This window comes from Lepidochelys kempii, chromosome 2, assembly GCF_965140265.1.
Source record: "Lepidochelys kempii isolate rLepKem1 chromosome 2, rLepKem1.hap2, whole genome shotgun sequence".
Lineage (NCBI taxonomy): Eukaryota > Metazoa > Chordata > Testudines > Cheloniidae > Lepidochelys > Lepidochelys kempii.
Genome location: NC_133257.1, coordinates 270,175,639 through 270,196,309, shown reverse-complemented (window position 1 = coordinate 270,196,309; position 20,671 = coordinate 270,175,639). Strand labels below are relative to the sequence as shown.

General features: G+C 53.5%; 1 protein-coding gene across 4 annotated transcripts in view; it reads left to right on the top strand.

The window, feature by feature from the left end:
• The first annotated feature begins 6,140 nt into the window (after positions 1–6,140).
• LOC140905767 (uncharacterized) overlaps positions 6,141–20,671 on the top strand; it is a 22,253-nt gene continuing 7,722 nt past the window's right edge. The window contains exons 1-7 of one of the 4 annotated variants that reach the window (XM_073329215.1): positions 6,698–6,767; positions 10,382–10,482; positions 12,016–12,129; positions 12,498–12,611; positions 13,260–13,373; positions 15,416–15,517; positions 15,984–16,091. In XM_073329215.1, the coding sequence (XP_073185316.1) occupies positions 12,033–12,129; positions 12,498–12,611; positions 13,260–13,373; positions 15,416–15,517; positions 15,984–16,091 (535 nt within the window). In that variant the 5' untranslated portion in view covers positions 6,698–6,767; positions 10,382–10,482; positions 12,016–12,032. Of the gene's footprint in view, positions 6,262–6,618; positions 6,768–10,381; positions 10,483–12,015; positions 12,130–12,497; positions 12,612–13,259; positions 13,374–15,415; positions 15,518–15,983; positions 16,092–20,671 lie in introns of those variants that run through there. The other 3 variants (XM_073329214.1, XM_073329213.1, XM_073329212.1) reach the window with 3 other exon arrangements.

Genomic DNA, 20,671 nt, shown 5'->3' with positions numbered 1-20,671 from the left:
CTTGGGTGGAGACTTGTGTCTCTCTCCCTCCTGCCTGCCGTATTCCAGTTCACTGAGCAGTTCCCTGCCCTCGCTGTCTTATTCCCAGCAACAGACAGTCTGCCAGGCGGGTCTCCTTGCTCTTCAGAGATTAGTCACAGTACAAGTGCCCAGGGTTAAGCAACCACACAGCCTTCTCTATGCAAACATTCATTCTTAGGTCAAAAGCATTACAGAGAAAGCATGTGACAAACAATAAAAGAACCTACACACATTCTAGTGAGCTTACCAGTGATCACACCCCTCACCCCAACAAGGGCTCTGGCAGGAGTATTCCTTCAACCCCCCTTTAGGGTCACAGGTTCATAGCAGCCCCAGCTCAGGACTAGCACCCAGATGAAAAGTTTAGTCCATCCTTTATGCTGTTCAGGGGTCTCTGATCTGGAGTTTCCAGGAGCAGGGGATCAGTGGACAATGGGTTTTTCTCAGCTTCAAGAGGACGGACTCAGAGATGGGTCATTCCCAACCCCCAGGATTTCCTAGGAAATCCACTTCCCACGTGTTGTCCCAAAAATCCTTTGACATTCCTGCCCCTTCCCAGAGATTCCACTAGTCAGTCTCCTACAGATGTTACATCCAATTCCCTAGTAACACAAACACGGTGACAGGTCAATGCCTTTGAGGCCCATCGAGTTGCACTTCGCTCAGTAATGTTGATCTGAATTCCAGGAGGTGCGCCCAGGATATCGCCACGTCTCTCATAGCTCCCGGTGAGGATGGGCCCCGCGCTAGCTGCTGTGCGAAGACATGGCAAGAGACAGCCCTAAAGCCACTCGAAGGCAAGATGAACCAGTGGGCGTAACAAGCAAACTGGGGAGAGGTGGGGAAAAGCCAGCGGTTACCCAGCCCAGCTAGGTGCAGAACTGGATTTTATAGAATTACGTAATATACCCAGGATAATGACGCGCTCAGTAACGTTGTTACCATTCCAAATCCCGGAGCAGCCTCCAGCAGCTACCGATGGTGAATGTGCTTGCAAACAAAAGCCAATCAAACCTTTATACCGCCCCGCGCAGCCCCGATTCACAGCCGTGCATGGTTTATGGCACATGGATTGCACCCGGCCTTTCTGAACATGTAGCCCTGAAAGGTTCAAGCTGCCAGACTATGCCCCCGGGCGGCAGAAGTCCCTGTCTCATCTACATCTAAACTTTCAAAACCAGTCACAGCATGAGAGCAGGGCGGTGAGATTCTGGTCTAACAGGTAGAATTGAGAATCCTGCAATAGCTTCCTTAAAGACAGCTGGCACCCTGCCCCTGAAAACCCCAGCCAGTGACAGAACCAGTTCTTTCCCATGGCTTCCACCAGCCAGGACAGAGCCGGACCCAGCATGCAGGTTTGAGCCCAGAGAGCCAGCACCTCTAGGAGCCTTTGTGCCAGTGACCAAAACACCAGCTGAGAAGACTTGGTGTTTGCACCCTGGCCCCGTCCCAGGGCAGGCTCTGTGTCTCTGCACATTATTCTACGACAGGGGTTCTCAACCCTTCTGGGCTCAGGACCCACCTGTAAATGTTTACGGCCCGTCGTGACCCAGTAAATAGTCTGGGGCTGGAGGCCCTGGGGCAAAGCCGTAACTAGGCATTTTAGTGCTTGGGCTGGGCAAGCATATTTGCGCCCCCAACCAGAGGAGACACGTGTGGGGGGTCACTTGCCCCTCAGATTTTTTGGCTGCATCTCCCCCACCTGAGACCGGCTGGGAGGCCTGCTGAGGTGAGTCCGGGGGTGGAGGTGATGTTCCCTCCCCGCGTGGGGCTGGCCTGAACCACCTGGCCTGAGCTACCTCTGCGGCTTTGCGCCCTGGGCAGCTGCCCTGCTCGCCCCGCCATGGTTACAGCCCTGCCCAAGGGCGGTTTCGGTCAGGTCCTGCCCCTACTCCGGTCACGCTGACGTCTGGGCCAGACCTGAGTGGAGCTGGGACCCAGAGGCTGCAGTGCCTGGAGAGGGAGGCGAGCCCAGCCAGGGCCATGGGTCCGGCTGTGCCACGTGGTCCTTGGAAACATTCTGGCGGTGACCCAATGTTGGGTCCAGGACTCAGGCTTGCACTAAGCAGAACCCAGTTCCTTGCAGCCTGCCCAGCACATGGGGTCAGTGTTACAGTCCCTGGCTGGAAGGGTCTTTCTGTCTGCAAATTGGATACTATTAATTTAGGCTTAAATAGAGACTGGGAGTGGCTAAGTCATTATGCAAGGTAGCCTGTTTCCTCTTGTTTTTTCCTACCCCCCCCCCCCAGATGTTCTGGTTTAACTTGGATTTAAACCTGGAGAATGGTCAGTTTAGATGAGCTATTACCAGCAGGAGAGTGAGTTTGTGTGTGTATGGGGGTGGGGGGGATGTGAGAAAACCTTGATCTATGCAGGAAATAGCCCGACTTGATTATGTAAAGAGTTGTCACTTTGGATGGGCTAGCACCAGCAGGAGAGTGAATTTGTGTGGGGGGGTGGAGGGTGAGAAAACCTGGATTTGTGCTGGAAATGGCCCACCTGTTGATCACTTTAGATAAGCTATTACCAGCAGGACAGTGGGGTGGGAGGAGGTATTGGTTCATATTCTCTGTGTGTATATAAAGTCTGCTGCAGTTTCCACGGTAAACATCTGATGAAGTGAGCTGTAGCTCACGAAAGCTCATGCTCAAATAAATTGGTTAGTCTCTAAGGTGCCACAAGTACTCCTTTTCTTTTTGCGAATACAGACTAACACGGCTGTTCCTCTGAAACCTGTCATTATGCAAGGCACTGCATTTAGCCGTATGGAGTGGAAATCTATCAACTGCATGAAGAAACTTGTACAGATACAGACAGACATCATCTTCCTTTCCAAATGCAAACAGATGGACATCGTACCAAAAGGACTGAAGGTCAAAAATCCATTACAATCTACATACCACACAGACTATGCTGACAGCTTGTGCCTCACGCTCTCAAAGAAACTGCGGAATCACCTGATCAAGATCCTCTACAGCAAACAGGGAAAGATTAAGAATGAGCTCTCAAAAATGGATACTCTCATAAAGAACCAACCTTCCACACAAACTTCCTCGTGGCTGGATTTTACTAAAACTAGACAAGCCATTTACAACACACACTTTGCTTCTCTACAAAAGAAAAAAGACACTAAACTTTCTAAACTACTACATGCTACAAGGGGCCACAGCAATGGTTCCCTCACCCCACCTAGCAATATTGTTAACCTATCCAACTATACTCTCAGCCCAGCAGAAGCAGCTGTTCTATCTCGGGGACTCTCCTTCTGCCCCTCCACCCCCACGAACATGATACAGTTCTGTGGTGACCTAGAATCCTATTTTCGACATCTCCGTCTCAAGGAATATTTCCAAAATACCTCTGAACAACATACTAATCCACAGAGGTCTCCCTGCCAACACTACAGAAAGAGGGATTCTAGATGGACTCCTCCTGAAGGTCGAAACAGCAGACTGGACTTCTACATAGAGTGCTTCCGCCGACGTGCACGGGCTGAAATTGTGGAAAAGCAGCATCACTTGCCCCATAACCTCAGCCATGCGGAACGCAATGCCATCCACAGCCTCAGAAACAACTCTGACATCATAATCAAAAAGGCTGACAAAGGAGGTGCTGTTGTCATCATGAATAGGTCGGAATATGAACAAGAGGCTGCTCGGCAGCTCTCCAACACGAGTTTCTACAAGCCATTACCCTATGATCCCACTGAGAGTTACCAAAAGCAACTACAGCATTTGCTCAAGAAACTTCCTGAAAAAGCACAAGATCAAATCCGCACAGACACACCCCTGGAACCCCGACCTGGGATATTCTATCTACTACCCAAGATCCATAAACCTGGAAATCCTGGGCGCCCCATCATCTCAGGCATTGGCACCCTGACAGCAGGATTGTCTGGCTATGTAGACTCCCTCCTCAGGCCCTACGCTACCAGCACTCCCAGCTACCTTCGAGACACCACTGACTTCCTGAGGAAACTTCAATCCATCGGTGATCTTCCTGATAACACCATCCTGGCCACTATGGATGTAGAAGCTCTTTACACCAATATTCCACATGAGGATGGACTACAAGCCGTCAAGAACACTATCCCCGATAATGTCACGGCTAACCTGGTGGCTGAACTTTGTGACTTTGTCCTTACCCATAACTATTTCACATTTGGGGACAATGTATACCTTCAGATCAGCGGCACTGCTATGGGTACCCGCATGGCCCCACAGTATGCCAACATTTTTATGGCTGATTTAGAACAACGCTTCCTCAGCTCTCGTCCCCTAAAGCCCCTACTCTACTTGCGCTATATTGATGACATCTTCATCATCTGGACCCATGGAAAAGAAGCCCTTGAGGAATTCCACCATGATTTCAACAATTTCCATCCCACCACCAACCTCAGCCTGGTCCAGTCCACACAAGAGATCCACTTCCTGGACACTACAGTGCTAATAAACAATGGCCACATAAACACCACCCTATACCGTAAACCTACTGACCGCTATTCCTACCTGCATGCCTCCAGCTTTCACCCTGACCACACCACACGATCCATCGTCTACAGCCAAGCTCTGCGATACAACCGCATTTGCTCCAACCCCTCAGACAGAGACAAACACCTACAAGATCTCTGTCAAGCTTTCTTACAACTACAATACCCACCTGCAGAAGTAAAGAAACAGATTGATAGAGCCAGAAGAGTTCCCAGAAGTTACCTACTACAGGACAGGCCTAACAAAGAAAATAACAGAACACCACTAGCCGTCACCTTCAGCCCCCAACTAAAACCCCTCCAACGCATTATTAAGGATCTACAACCTATCCTAAAGGATGACCCAACACTCTCACAAGTCTTGGGAGACAGGCCAGTCCTTGCCTACAGACAGCCCCGCAACCTGAAGCAAATACTCACCAACAACCACATACCACACAACAGAACCACTAACCCAGGAACTTATCCTTGCAACAAAGCCCGTTGCCAACTGTGCCCACATATCTATTCAGGGGACACCATCACAGGGCCTAATAACATCAGCCACACTATCAGAGGCTCGTTCACCTGCACATCCACCAATGTGATCTATGCCATCATGTGCCAGCAATGCCCCTCTGCCATGTACATTGGTCAAACTGGACAGTCTCTACGTAAAAGAATAAATGGACACAAATCAGATGTCAAGAATTATAACATTCATAAACCAGTCGGAGAACACTTCAATCTCTCTGGTCACGCAATCACATACATGAAGGTCGCTATCTTAAAACAAAAAAACTTCAAATCCAGACTCCAGCGAGAAACTGCTGAATTGGAATTCATTTGCAAATTGGATACTATTAATTTAGGCTTAAATAGAGACTGGGAGTGGCTAAGTCATTATGCAAGGTAGCCTGTTTCCTCTTGTTTTTTCCTACCCCCCCCCCCCCCCCAGATGTTCTGGTTTAACTTGGATTTAAACCTGGAGAATGGTCAGTTTAGATGAGCTATTACCAGCAGGAGAGTGAGTTTGTGTGTGTATGGGGGTGGGGGGGATGTGAGAAAACCTTGATCTATGCAGGAAATAGCCCGACTTGATTATGTAAAGAGTTGTCACTTTGGATGGGCTAGCACCAGCAGGAGAGTGAATTTGTGTGGGGGGGTGGAGGGTGAGAAAACCTGGATTTGTGCTGGAAATGGCCCACCTGATGATCACTTTAGATAAGCTATTACCAGCAGGACAGTGGGGTGGGAGGAGGTATTGTTTCATGATTTCTGTGTGTATATAAAGTCTGCTGCAGTTTCCACGGTAAACATCTGATGAAGTGAGCTGTAGCTCACGAAAGCTCATGCTCAAATAAATTGGTTAGTCTCTAAGGTGCCACAAGTCCTCCTTTTCTTTCTGTCATTGGGATCCAAAAGCTAAAGATGACTGGATTGTTACCTCTTCCTTCCCTCTCCCTGGCCCTGCCCGCCTGTCTGGTTCATCCCCCTGGCCTCTGGTGCTCTAGGCTAGGGCAAGGCCTGTCTCTTTGCTCCTGTCTGTACAGCTCCTAGCACCGGGAGTCCGCAGGCATGCCTGGGGCCTCTGGGCACGGAACAGTACAAATTCGAACCACTGCTGACGCTGATTGTTCTGTGCCCGGGAAGGGGCCACTGAGTCATGTGCCCGAAAATCCAGCCAGCCCCAGGAGACGGGCGGGCCAGAGTGGGCCCTGGGCGCAGCGACCCTGCCCTGCCTTCCACCGGGCACCGCCTGTTCACACCAGGTTATTTCTGCACCAGCTAATCCGGTTTGGAGAGTCTGGGCTCAGCGGGGCGGGGGGGTGCAGAGGTCGGGGCCGGCTCGGCTGCCTCTCGGTCCCGCAGCGCAGGCCGGACACGGGAGATCCCGGGACCGGAGCGGGGTGCAGACTCCGGTGCCAAACCGGAGCCGGAGGCTCGGCGCCGCCCGCGGCTGCTGGGAGCTGTAGTTTTCCTCCCGGCCCCAGCCCGGGCGAACCCGTGTCCCCCGCGGCCGGGCTCACAGCGTCCCCGGCCCGGCGCTGCGCGGGGAACCCTGCGCCCTGGCCCCGCGCCCTGGCGAGGTGCGCGCGTCCTGCGCCCCCCTTGCGCGCCGGCCCCGCGCGTCTCTACGCGCGGACTACGGCTCCCAGGATGCAGCGGGCGCGGAGCCCTTTGTGTCTGCCCCCGGCGACGGCCGATCGGGCTGGGGAAGTTCCCGAGTCGGCGGCCATAGGGGAGCCGGGCGCAGCCGGGGCGCAGCGCGCCACGGGTGAGTGCAGGGGGCTGCCCGCTCCCTGCGCGGGGCGCGCCTCGGGGAGCCCGGCCGGGACCTGCCTGGGGGCTGCGCGCAGGGATCCGCGCTCCCGGGGGGGGCTGCCCAGGAGGCTGCGCGCAGGGATCCGCGCTCCCGGGGGGGGGGCTGCGCGCAGGGATCCGCGCTCCCGGGGGGGGGCTGCTGCGCGCAGGGATCCGCGCTCCCGGGGGGGGGCTGCTGCGCGCAGGGATCCGCTCTCCCGGGGGGGGGGCTGCTCGGGGATCCGTGGGGCGGAGTCAGCTCTCCCCCTAGCAAATGGGCCCCTCGCCTGCTCCCCCCGAGGCTTGCAAGTGCCGTGGGTTTGGCCGGGGGCGGGGGACCTGGATCCTCGCCGCCCGCGCCCCACCCCGGCCGCAGAGCCCTTCCTGGCGGGGGCACGTTTTGCTCCACTCGCCCCTGGCCCGCACGGGGCGTGCATGGGCTGGGCGGGGGCCAGGACAAGGCTCAGCCCGGGGCACAGTGGCTGGGCCGCGTGGGGGTCCCCCGGCTTCCCCCCGCCCCCAGCTGCTACCGGCGCTTCCCTTGTTCACCATCCCCGCGCCACCCGCCCGCATCCCCCGGGACCGCCCGCCAGGCGCCGGCTCCTTGGCCGGGTCCCCCAGGAAGGGATTTTTGGAGAGGGGGAAAAGGTGATTTGTGTTTAACTGTAGCTGAGAATGGGGGCAAACGGGGACGGGCCAGGAATCCTCCGCCGGTGGAAATCGGACCAACTCCATCCATGGCAGCCGGGCTCCCTGGATTGACACCAGCTGCGGATCTGGCCCTGGTCCTTCACTGGGCAGCCTGGGCCCTGATCCTGCAATTGGATCTGCTGGCGGGGATCCAGTTGCCGGATTGGGGCTTTATCCTCCCGCCCTGACCTCCCCTGTCGCCTCCAGGCACCCTAATCTGTCAGGTGGAGAGGGTAGAAGAGGAGATGGCAAGAAGGGCATGTGACAATAATAGTCTCTCTTGCACTGGAAATCCTTCCATGTCTGCTTCCCTGTCCTGCCGGGCTGTGGCCTGGCTCAGACCGGTCCAGCCCTGGCTCTGTTCCGCAGGCCAGTCATTGGTGTGAAGGAGATAAAGAAGGTTTGGGTCTAGATTTGACATAAGCCGTGAGGGATGATGATAAATGGAGGGGGGAGGCCATACTGCCAGCAGCCTCATGTGATCAAACATCATGAGTCAGGCTGCAAAGGATCATGGGACTGGCTTAAAAGCCCTGAGCATCTTTTAAACCTTGGGTTTGTTTGATTTGGTTCCTAGCCTTTATGGTGTCTTTGCTTCCCATTGTCGGGCTTTTCTCCACAATCCATGGAAGCGGGGATTCTCCCACAGTCTCTTGACTCTGGCAGCTGGGGCTTTAAACAAACACGGCAAAGATCACGAGGCTCGTGATGGACTCTCGAGAGGTGGCAGCCCTGGGGCCCTTAGGGGAGAGCACCGCAGAGAGAGGCCATGTGATGGCTGGGCAGGTGCCAAGCTGTGTGAGTGTTTACACTGGGGATTACAGCCACCTGCACCAGCCCAAACAAACACTACCCACTGCTGTTCGCACCAGTGCCGTTTGCCCGTCGTGTAGACGGTGACGTCTCCGACTTCGGCTCTCAGGGGTTGTCTCACACGGGGGTTTAAACAAGGCCGGAGACGACCGCCAAGTGTGCAAAACGTTCCCATGTCAGTGCTACCCTGTCCTCTTGCTCCCCTGCTCTGTTCGTCTGTTTCTGGCCCTACACTGGCCTCGCGTGGGGCTCCGTGGGGGCCCAGAGGTCGGCTGCTCCCAAGGGGTTGCGGTAGCGGGGTCCTAGGGAATGAGCCATCTGGTGCAGGGACCGGGTCCTTGTTTTGCAGAGCCCCCTGCACCAGACACTACGAAGTGAATAACAATGTCCTAATGGCCTGTGCTAACCGGTACTGACATGGTGCTGCAATGCCCCTTTTTCTTGAGATTTGTTTTTAAAAATGGAGGTGTTAAAATGTGGGGTGTGCCCAGGAGCAAGGCAGTGGTGGAGAGCAGCCATAGACCCTTTGGAGTCACAGAATCACAGAATTTAAAGCTGGAAGAGACAACCCGAGCGTCTGGTCTGATCTTTCGCATAGCACAGGCCAGCAGCGCCCCCCAGCACCCGCCCACTGACCCCAACGGCGAGATCAGACCAGAGCTTGGCAGCCCACAGGAGACTAGAGCACAGGAGGGTCGGAGGGACCGAGGGGCCCCAGTGCTTGTCAGGGAAAGGCTGAAGTGAGAGACACCCCAATAATCCTGGCAAGGGACCGGCACCCACAGGCTGCAGAAGACGGCAACGCGCCCCCTCCCCCCAGGTGACTGACAATCCGAGCAGGGGGGGAAATTCTTCCCCACCCCACACATGGCGATGAGTTAACCCCCGAAAATGTGGGCATGAACCAGCCAGCCCAGCACGTGAGAGCGAGAACGCTCGGGGTCCCCTTAGCGCCCTGGCCCACCCCCAACATCCCGTCTGTAGCCCTGGCCACCCCAGTGCTTCAGAGGAAGGAGATTAAAGAAAATGGAGGGGAAGGAACAACAACCAGGCAAACTCTGAATTCATAGATGCGCATCTCTCTCCATGCAAACGACACTGCAGCCGTGGCGTCCGTGGGGAGGGGGGTGAGCAGAATCCAGCCCTTACGTTGCAAGCTCCCGGGGCAGGACAGTCACTGGATCGATGTGTCTGCAAAGCTCCTAGCTCCCGCCTCTGGTGCCGTGTAAACACTCATCAGAAATAAGCAAAAGCTGGAGCTTTCCCGAGCGGTGAGCGGGGTGCAGATATGTCTGAGGACGTCACTGTCTGTTTTTCCCCAGAGGAGTGGGCAGAGTTAGCAGAATGGCAGCCGGAGCTTTACTGGACGGGAGGCAGGAGAGAGACAAGCTCGTGGTTTCGCTGGGTAGCGATAAGACTGGCTGGAATCTGTGAAATGCTCCACTTGGCTTCAGATCAGGACTAATTTTAACCTCCCAGTTAGAGTGTGTGTCCCTCACCTGCTGCATTTACCAGCTGGAGGCCTACTCCTGCCTCCCTGGTTTTGCTGGGAGAGTTGGGTGCGCCTGGAATTGAGGAGAAGGCCTGGCGAACCTGTGAGATTGGCCACCAAGAGCAACCGGCCTCCTATGAGAAAACAAACCAGCATGTGGTATAAACCAGGGTGCTCCGTTCCCCTCCAACCACAGGGCAAAATCCTGTCTTGACTTCCACCCCTGATTCCAACAAGCCTGCCAGGTGTGCGATGCTCAGCACAGAATTTGGCCCATCACCCCCTGGCTAGATTTCTCTGTCTTGTATTTTTTACTAGGCAGCTGTTCCGGTGCTCCTGTGTAATAAAAGCAGTGAAGCCAAGCCGGCACTGGGATGTGTGCACACCTTGGCTCTGTGTCTCTGGGAAGTGGCTGCCTCTTGTTTATGTTGGGTGGTAGGTTAAAGGCAGAAAGCTGCCCCCCCTCGACCCACCCCCGAGAGGCGGCTGGTGATATTCCAGGAGGACACCCCATGGAGAGACTTTACTGGGCATAGAAACGGTGCAAGGAAAATAAAAATTAAAACCCTTTTCCCACGTCATTTCTTCCCCAGGTTCAAATATGTGATATTGAAAATCTTGAGGCTGTTTTAGGGAGACCAGCCGTCTGAGGAGACGGGAGAAGAGCACACCGCTTTGGGGACCGTCTGTCTAGGTGCTGTTGTATCTGATGGCTTTCTGACATCTCCATTGCTAGCCATGAATCGAGGCTCTAGAAATCTGGCTTCATCCTGTTACTCACCACCCCTGTCCTGCTGGCCTCTCCCAATAAGAGTTATTGCCACGAGTCGGCAAGGGCGGTTATTGGGGCGCACGGATCTTACAGCTCCCGGTGCAGCCTGATGGGTGTATCGGTCTGCGAGCTCTAGGCCCTGTTCTCTTGGCTGACACCCGGGTTCTTCTCATGTTCCTTCCGCTTTGCTCACTGGCTGGCGCGAAGCAGTCAGAGCTCACCGGTGTCTGGCCCGGTGTCCGCAGCAGAGCGACGACACAGGGTGGCAGCCATTGGTTGGCCATAGTTCTGGCTTAGGCTGGCGGCGGGACCATAAGTGAAGGACAGGGACAGGCAGTACCGTGCCCTGCTGGGGGTGTCTCTGAGATTGACGGTGCACCTGGATTTATTTAACGTCTCTGTGAGGGACTGTAGGGGGAGGGTGAACGCGGCGTGGGCTACCTTCGCGGATGCTGAACTGGGAGGGGTTGGAAAACCAGCGAGAAATAACACAAAGGGGCCTTTGAGATGCAAGTGTGGGAAGGGACCAGTAGAGTGCAAGTGTTCCCGTGGGGCCGTGCGGACAAGGTCTCTGCAGGCAGATGGACAGTCAGCATCCCGTGCCCTGAGGAGCCAGTCTCCTCTGGAGGGATGACGCGGTGAGGAGTGGCTCACAAGGGCGTGTCAGGAGACAGGGAAATGCCCCAGGGAGTTGATCACTAACAAAGAGCTCGGGTGTTTCTGGTTTGTCTCCTGGCTCTCGTTCTGAATGCATGCATGGCACGGCCGGTGCCCCAGGGAGCTCGGCGGTGGGAATCGCTGGCTGTGTGCCGTGTGTTCGGGGAACTGTCTCGCTGGGTCAGGCCCGCGGGCCCTGTACTGCTGGCTCTGACTGTGGCCAGTCGTTTCAAAGGAAGGGGCAAGAACTCTGCAGGGGGCAGCGATGGGATAACCTGCCCTGGGGCAGTTCCCTCTGCCCCCATTAGCTAGAGGCTGGCTCCTGCCACGGAGAGGAGGAGGTCTGCAGCCCTCTCCAAATCCCTGCCCACGTCTGCAGCCCTGGCTGTTATAACTGGCTCTTCCTGACCTCCCTCTAAGTGGCCAGTTCCAGTGGGGGTGCTGGGATTTGAAGAGGGAGCTCGTGTGGTGCCGGGGAGGAGGGGGCAGGGGAAGGAACAGAACGGGGAGGGGGAAGGTAGTGACTAGAGAGGATTGAGCACAGCACAGGTTGTGGGTGTGGGCGGGGGAGAGACTGGAGAGCACACGGCCCTGGGTTACTGGGACCCCAATGGGTGGGGAGTTCGAATCCTCACACTGCAAATGTGCCCCTTGTCTTCACTGCCTGGCCTGAGCCTGTGGCCCGTGGAGGAAACGTGTCTCTGGTTAAAGGCAGATGCTGCCTGGGAATTGGGTTGTGGATCATGCCCTGGGTGACCCGGGGAGGCCCAGAGCGTGACTCGTCTTTCCCTTGGGCAGGCTCCGGGCGCATTGACATGGAAAGCCGGTCTCAGATGGAGCGAGGGGACAAGCTGCATGTGGGCGATCGCAGGGAAATGAGAGAGAGGGGAATGCCGGACACGTGCGGCACGGGTGAGTGGTGCTTTGAGCCCCCCAGGACTGCTCAGCAGGAAACCGGCCGGTCTTGCTTTACAGACTCCACGCTATGGAGAGTCCACCCGCCCCCGGGGAGGCTGTGCCAATGAACAGTCCATCCCCCGCCCCGCAGCGCTCACACGTTGCATCTTCTTTCCAGCTGGAATGTTTCTAACTTCAGCTTCCAGCCCCCGTGTGTTGTCCTGCCGGCTCCCACAGGACAGAGATCCTCTGCCCAGGCAGGTACTTGGAGAGCACGGTGGAGTCACCTCTGAACCTGCTCTGGGATGAGCTAAATAGGTTGAAAAGTATCTGCTAGCCTGTCGGTGCCCCGGGAACCAGACTGTGACTCTCGGTCCTTGCAGGTTCTGCTGACATCAGCCCCAAGGTGTTTATTAAAACGGAGCAGGAAGAGGAGCCGTGCGCGGGGGCGCCCCCAGAGCAGGGAGAGAGAGGAATTCGCCAGGCCCCCAGCACAGGTGAGTGCTGCTAAATTCCGCCTGGAGTTGGTCAGGCAAAGGGAGGCCAGGAAGAGCTAGGATCTCGGGGGAACCCTTATAAACTCCTACAGTCGGGCTGCCTGTGTCCTGCCAGCTGTTTCTGACCATGGAATGGCCCAAGACGGACTGAGCTGTACCAAAAGTTGATCAAAGCCGGGTGTGCTTGGAGCTGCAGGGTTGCTTCCAGCACCGTAGCCTTTGCCACAGAAGGGAAGCTGGGACTAACTGGGACTAGACGTGTTGACCAGACCTAGGGGCTCATCAAGCAGCAGCGTGGTCCCTGCGCTCATGTGCAGCCAGGACCCTTCTTCCCAGAGCAAGGCATGAGCCCCCCTTGAGGAGCACGGCCGTGGGACGTGGGCCCATCCCCAGGGAGTGGGTCTGAGCCCACAGCACAGGGATGCCTCGAGCAGCGGGTCTGGTGCGTTCTCTCTTGTCTGCCCTGGGCCAGGAAAGGATGGGCACAAAATATTTCACATGCAAGAGCCCCAAAGTCCCAGTCCAGGTTCCCCAGCCGGGGCCTGTTCAGTTCAGAGTCTCCAAGGGTTAGCTCAGCCCAGGACTGTCCCACGGACCCGGGACGTTATTCCTTCTTCCCTTCTCTCTCTGTTCCCCTCCCGGGCACAGGCTGGCCTGACGTGAAGCAGGAGATTGTGGTGAAAGTGGAGCCAGACGACGAGTCATATGTGGGGTATCCCCAGGGCCTGGGCGACCGAGACCTCCCTGGCTACCCCAGCACTGGTGAGTGATGCTAACCGCCCCAGGCCAGCTCAAGGAAGGGGGCTGGGGCGAGCCGGAAACTCAGAGGGGACCTGTGTGAACCCCTGGAGTCAGGCTCCTGGGGCAGGAGCCTTTGCTGGCCCTGGACACAGTGGATCCAGAAGCCGTGTGAGTCCCCCAGCCTTGTGAGCGTGGCTTCCCCTGCAGTGGGGGAGGGACAGACCCCTCCGCTTAGTAGCTGGGTCTGGCCGTGTGCGGGGCGTTCCCCAGGCAGACGGTGACTCGGGCGCCCCTGCAGTGTCCCAGCTAGCTCCTCCTGCTCCCCCCACGTTGTCAGCTGGGTGGAGGTATGCACAGGGGACATGCCCCCCCCCCCCCCCCGAGCTCCCCTGCCGAGCCTCCTCAGCAGCTCCCCACGCGAGCTCCCCTCCTGTTCCTGTGGAGATGGGCTGCCGCAGGGATCGGCTCCCCTCCCGCGTGGATGGCTGTGCGTGGGTGTCTCCTTCCGGCTTCCCGGCTCCTGGCGGAGGTGTGCCCAGAGCCTCACACACAGGAGCGTGCGGGGCTGGACGCACGCCACAGCCGAGGGGCCCCATGCGTGGGGAGCAATGGATGCACAGAGCTGGGGGGGACTGGCCATGCGGGGCAGCGTGATTGGACCCAGCAAGTGTCTGTGCCCAGGGCCCTGCAGAATGTGTGGCCAGCCCCACTCAGCGTTCTGCTGCCCCACAGCCCAGGGCTCCGTATCGTCTGTGCCTCCCTCCCCGGCCGCTGTACACGTCGAATAGCTGGGAGAGGCAAGGGGACCCCCGGAGCCTTGTATGAGAGACCTCTGTGGGACCCAGAGCAGGGCCTTAACCACTCGCTGGTCCTGCCCCATGCTCCGGGGAACGAGCCAGCCCCTGGAGGGCAGCCTCCCCACAGGGGATGGTCGCAGCCCCAGTGGCCAGAAGCCAATGAAGACGACCACCAAGAGCAGCGTTTTATTGTCCTTACGCTGGAGATTGTCTGCTCCGTCCTCCAGGGCTGTCTCTGCGCCAGGGCCCACCCCGGCGAAAGGCTGATCAGGGCTGGCTGCGCCCGGCCCCCCTACACCCGCCCTGGAACAGGAGGTGCAGACACCTCCCAACCAGGCCAGGCCAGGCCCTGCCCTCCAGTGCTCACAGTCTGGATCCAGGGAGGAGCTGAGGAGACCAGCACGGGGAAGGGCTGCAGGGAGGGGATCAGGCGGTTAGGAGTTGGGCAATGTCTTCAGAGAAGGCTTAGAACCACAGGCACTTCCCCCTCTCGCAGTGTGGGTGAGCCAGCTCTGCCCGGGAGCCTAGTTAGCCCCGTCCCACTGGCCCTACCCCCCCCCCAGGGCGTGCAGGGTGGCCCCCACTGAGCCGGCTGGGCAATGGGGTCGGCCTGCCCCGGTGCTGAGGGCGGCTTTAGCTGGAGCCGGTCTGGCTCCCTGCATGGCAGCAATGGGCCAGCTGGGTGACTCTGCCTGGGGCAGCGGGCACAGTGGACTGCAGCCTGCGGCTGCCCGAATCAGTGCCGCTGGGCGTCTCTGGCCTCGCAATGGGAGGATGCCGAGGAGTCTCCTTGTGTCCCCACGGCGCGAGCGCGCTGGCCGGGCGTTGGGCCTGGGGCTGGCTCCTGCAGCGCAGCAGCAAACCGACGAGGGGGGCGTTGGGGGGCAGCAGGTCCCTGGGCGCCATGGGCACTGGCTGAATCCCTGCCAGGAAGTGACACGATGAACAGGTGGCCGCGTTTCCCCCACTGCCCTGCCCCACCCCGAGTGTAACTGGCCCCGGCAGGGTGGCCGGGGGTTAGGGGATCTGGGTTCTGTCTGGTGACAGGTCCCTTGGTGCTTCAGCTCCCTGCCGGCTAACCGGGGATAAGACCTCCCTGGCATGCCTGAGGGATGAATGCGCTGTGGGGAAGAGCTCCCTAGGAATGAACGCCGCTGACCACGGGAGAACAGCGCAGCGGGATCCGAACGCTGCCCTGGAGCTAGTCTCTCCCTCGCAGCCGTGCCGTGGGCGTAGGGAACGTGCAACGTGCTTTGCTTTCCGCAGGTATCAAAGCAGAGATCATCATCAAAACGGAGCCCGAGGACGACTCCTACGGCGAGTGTGGCCAGCATTACTGTGAAGGAGACGGTCCCGACGACCCCTTCTGTGAGTGGTGCTGGAATCCACCGGGACGGTCTCCGGGGGCAGGTGTGAGGGGAAGAGCTGGAAACTCAGGGACCCGCCTGTAGATTCCTCAAGGTGGGCCCCTGGCTGTGCCAGATCCTGGCACACACAGCTCGTGTCTGGCTTCCTGGTTCGCCTACAGGAGTCGCCAGAAGCTGGGGCACCCTACTGCCAGGGGTGCGTGTGAGGGATTGGGGGCAGACTGTAGTCAGTGGGAGGAGGACAGGACAGGGGGCCCTGTGGATATATTCACAGGCAGGGACAGGAGATCTGAGGCCTCTTGCTGTGTCTGACACAGACTGCAGAATGACACACAGACAGACACACCGCAGCCAGCGTTCCCAGGGGCAATCAAAAGCCAATTTAAAGCTACTTTGCAAGGTCTCCCTCCCCAGCCCTGAGTGACCACAGGAAACACTGGGTGAGGCTTTTTCTTTCCTGTGAACAGGTGACGCAAACCCAGAGCTTATCGTGAAAGTGGAGCCAGACGATGAGTCAGCCATTGGGTATCCCCAGGGCCTGAGTGAAGGTGGAATTCCTGGCTACCCCAGCCCAGGTGAGCCATGCTGAGCCCCCTGGACAAGAGGGACAGGGAGAGCTGGAAACTCAGGGAGGCCCTGTATGAAATTAGTGAGCCAGGCTGGCTGTATTGTGCCGGCTCTTGCGGGGCTTTGGGGCGGAGCTCGGAGCTGGAGCGCGGAGCAGTGGAGCTGCAGGTTTTTGCCTGGAGCGGGAGCGGAGCCGGGGCACAGAAAATCTTGACTGCTCCACTGCTCCAGTTTGTTTTTTTCATTTTCACTCCAAAATGAGTGATATTTAGCAAGAAAGTCCTGAAGGTGCCAAAAAGTTTCAGATTGTAAAACAATTGATATTAACATCTCCGTTACCACTTTACGTAATATGTCACAGTTCTTCTCACGTCGGCCGAAATCAAGATTTAATGTACGGATACAAAATTACCAAGTTTTTTGGAGATAGTTATCAGACATCCGGCAACACTGCAGACTGCTCCCACCCTTGTGCCAAGGTTAGGCGAGTACGTACTCGCGTAGATTAGTGTGTGTTGATACTTCTTTTGTAAGGGTTGATCAACGAGACGCGCTGAGTGCTGCGATTACGGAAAAGTGTGACACGACGCAACATTTAAGATATCGCAAACAGGTATATTGCAAAAAAAATGTTTCTGTTTATTGATATATTTAGATATTGCAAGAGATGTTAACCACTTGAACTCATTTCTCACACGGGCTCCCATTACCGGTACATTTGTACGTGCTACCGTATCACTCTGGCGGACTTATTTTATATGTCATCTGTTCAACGGTCTTTTGGTAGCGTTTGTAATTTTAAATTTACTGAAAAAGTCGTGTGCAGCAGGCATATAAATATACAATAAACATTTTTGCATAAATTAGGAGTGAGTTTTGTGATATATCCAGAGTGATTGGAAAATGTCCAGCACAACTTCGGGGGTGAATCCTTAGGTCATTTTAAGAAAAAACATTTCTGTGAACATTTCTGTGCTAGTGTCCTAAAATTCTTCCTAAGGGAGCTATAGTCCCTTCAAGGAGGTGATGAAAAGTTAATTTCTGATTAATATCTCAAAAATGCTTTAATATAAAGTAATGAAATTATGTCTGTGTCTTAGTGTTAGTATGTGCTACCATATTACATTATCCAAAATCATTTAAACCATAGGTGTCCCGAACTGGCATTTGGTCATTTTTATTTCATATTTCAAGAAAGGCTTGTCATCGACTGCCCCTGGCTACGAGTGGTAATATTATGTTCCAGAATATGTTAATAATTTTTGGTTATTATTTATTATTACGTTGAAAATGTATGTTTCCAAAGTTGAAAAATAAGTAATAATAAAATTGTTTGTATCATTCTAAGCAGATTAACCGTTTGAGAAAACTGTTTAAAAATTTTAATTAAACAAAATAAATTGAGTACCGTTTCAATGCATGTTTTAGCATTAAATCATATTCCAGGTTCGTATCTGTTAAATAGTCGAAGATTTAATAAAATATTAAATAAAATTGGCCCAGTCCCCCCAGTTCATGATGCCTGTAGTTTAAATAATTTTATTTGAATGCTGTTGTATGATAGAATGCTGGAAATCCACTTTAACGGGAAAGCGGATTCAAATTGCAAGCACCGTCCTTTTAGTAAAGAGAGGAAATTTTTGGAAATGTTTTTCCTTCATCAGGCTGGAAACATTATACAAGATAGAACCTGTTATTTGCTCTCTCTTGTATAATCTATTCAGGCTGATGAAGCAAAAACATATTTCCAAAAATTTCCTCTCTTTACAAAAAGGACTGTGCTTTAAATTTGAATCCGCTTTCCTGTTAAAAGAAGAGGACGACTTGTGGCACCTCAGAGACTAACCAATTTATTTGAGCATAAGCTTTCGTGAGCTACAGCTCACTTCATCGGACGCTGTATTTTCCACAGTATGCATCCGATGAAGTGAACTGTAGCTCACGAAAGCTCATGCTCAAATAAATTGGTTAGTCTCTAAGGTGCCACAAGTACTCCTTTTCTTTTTGTGAATGCAGACTAACACGGCTACTACTCCGAAATCTGTTTCCCGTTAAAGTTTATTTTCAGCCTTGTAACATGTAGCCTCATTACTTCCCAGCAATGAATGTTGTAGAAGAACGATAGCACACACTAATGCTACGGCACGTACCACATTTCATGGCTATATCTGTATTAAAGTGTTTTTGAGATATTAATTAAAAACTTGGAAAATATTTCAAATATTTTTACCGCAAATTTCATAAGAAAAACTAACTTGCAATTTATAAATAAAAATTTTAATTAATTATGTATATTAAAAATACTTCATTAGAACTGCGAGAAACATGTTAAAATATTAAAATATACTTTAATAATTTTGTGTAAAAAAGAAAATGCGATCATTTTTGTCCAGAAAATCCAAAATAAATTCAAAGTACCTTAAGTGGTTAAGATATCACAAGCAGGTACATTATAAAAAAGTGTAATGCTTTTGTTCATTGCTTTTCGAAGATCGTAACAAGAAACCTTTGGCTGCGGTAGCAGCCCAAGAAGATTTGGCCAGGGCTTCAACAAAAAAATCAAATCTGCCCCCCATGATTGATAGCCGATTTACGGAAAAGGTTCTCAACAACGTCTTTACTTTTGAATTTGAAAACCCCAAATCTGGGCTTTTGCGAAAAGCAAAGAAGAAATCAGCAACATGCAAGGTGGAAAAGGAAGTAAATGGCGAGCTCAAACCATGTAGCTTCAAGACAAGTGAGGCAAGTGCCGTGAAAAGTTTCAACCTTTGGCGGCATGTAAAACGTAACCATCCTGAAAACTATGCGGCTCTGGTTACAAAAAAGGACCAGGAAGATGAGGCAAAACAGAAAGCTGATGCGGCGAAACAACGTTCATCTGGCTCTTTGAAAACTCCTGGAGAAAAGATTTTTTCGGAGCTTCATCTGAAAAGAAACCCAAAATTGAGCAAACAAAACTTGACTCATATTTGAAGTCCTCAAAGGTTACAGTCGTCATGGATGCCAATACTTTCCATGAAGGGCTGATGGAAATGGTTTGCTTGAGTTCAACACTGCTCACTACCTTCAGGCTAAAGAACAAAGGATTCCAAAAAATTACAGATGAAATGGGTTGGCAGCTTGGCGTTTTGACGGGGCACGATGCGGTTCGTCGTTTAGTTGTCAGCACAGCTGAGTCTGGTCGCAAAGAGCTCAAGAAAGCTTTGGAGCAAAATTGTGCTACCTGAAAATAGATGTGGCAACCCATGGAAACAGACATTTCCTTCCAATCAGTGCTCAGTACTATGAAGAAGGAAAAGATAAAGCTGTGGTAAAAACCTTGAACATAATCGACACTGAAGGGCATCACAATTCTTTGTACATGAAAAGTCAAGTAAAAGCTATTTTAGAAAAATTGGAGATCAGTGAAATGCAAGTGCTGAGCATCTGCGTTGACAATGCAGCAAACATGACGTGTGCCGTCAAAAATTTCAGCGAGGACAATGAAACCATCTCTATCTCTGAGACCAGGGATGTGGACAGAACTGAAGCTATTTTGCCTGATGAAGGCACTAAAGGAATGGATGAAATTGAACTCAACATGGATGCTGCTGCGCAATGGGTTAATGACCCTAGCCTCATACTTCCAACATGGCTTCATGAGGACGACTCAAAAGTCCAACTGATGAGGTGTGGTATTCACACTCTTCAGTTGGCAATCTGGGATGGACTGAACAAACAACATGCAAAGAAATTTCTGGCAAAAATTCGACAAGTTGTTGTCAAACTATGAACCCCAACTATTCAAAGTGTTCTGCTTGATCTACATGGGGTAACTCAATCATTGGATACTGTGACTCACTGGGGTTCAACATTTGCGATAATTGATCGGCTTCTCGTTTTTCAATCTTACTGTGAACAAGTGGCGGCTGCTGCTGGAACAAGAGAACTCAAGTTAACAAAAGCTGAATGGGACGAAGTGAAGAACCTGCGAGACCTCTTGGCAAAGCCAAACCAAACAACCGTGAACCTTCAAGCCGTCGATGTAACCTCAGGAGTTTTAATGAAGGAATGGCGAAAACTGTCAAAATTCTTGGAAGAAAATGGTGGACAAATTGCAGAAGGAATTCTATCCTCCATGCAGAAACGCGAAGAGAAGCTTTTTGACAATATTCATTTCCTTGCTGGAGTTTATGTTGACCCATGGTATCAGATTCTTCTTACCTCAAGGGAAATACCGAAGGCAAAGGAAGGGCTCCTTGATATTGCTCGACGACTCGAAAAACAAAATCTGTTGCTACATTTGAACTCGGCGAAAGAGGTTGAAGAAAAAAAAAACAAAAGGGGTCCTCAACCGTCAAATTTGCGGTTTCGGAAAGTTCACATCCTTCAGAAATAGCAGGCTGTTCTCAAACGTCTGTCTCCACTCTGAACTTGTTCGAGCGTCCATCCCTGAGACGTCTTCAGCCATCACAGGGAAATGGAGATAATTCAAGCACCAATTCTTCAGAAGAAGACGCCTTCGAAATGGAATTGGATAAACAAGAAAGACACCGGCGAGTTTCTGTGATTCATAATTGTAAGGAAGTGTTACTCTGAGATAGCGCGT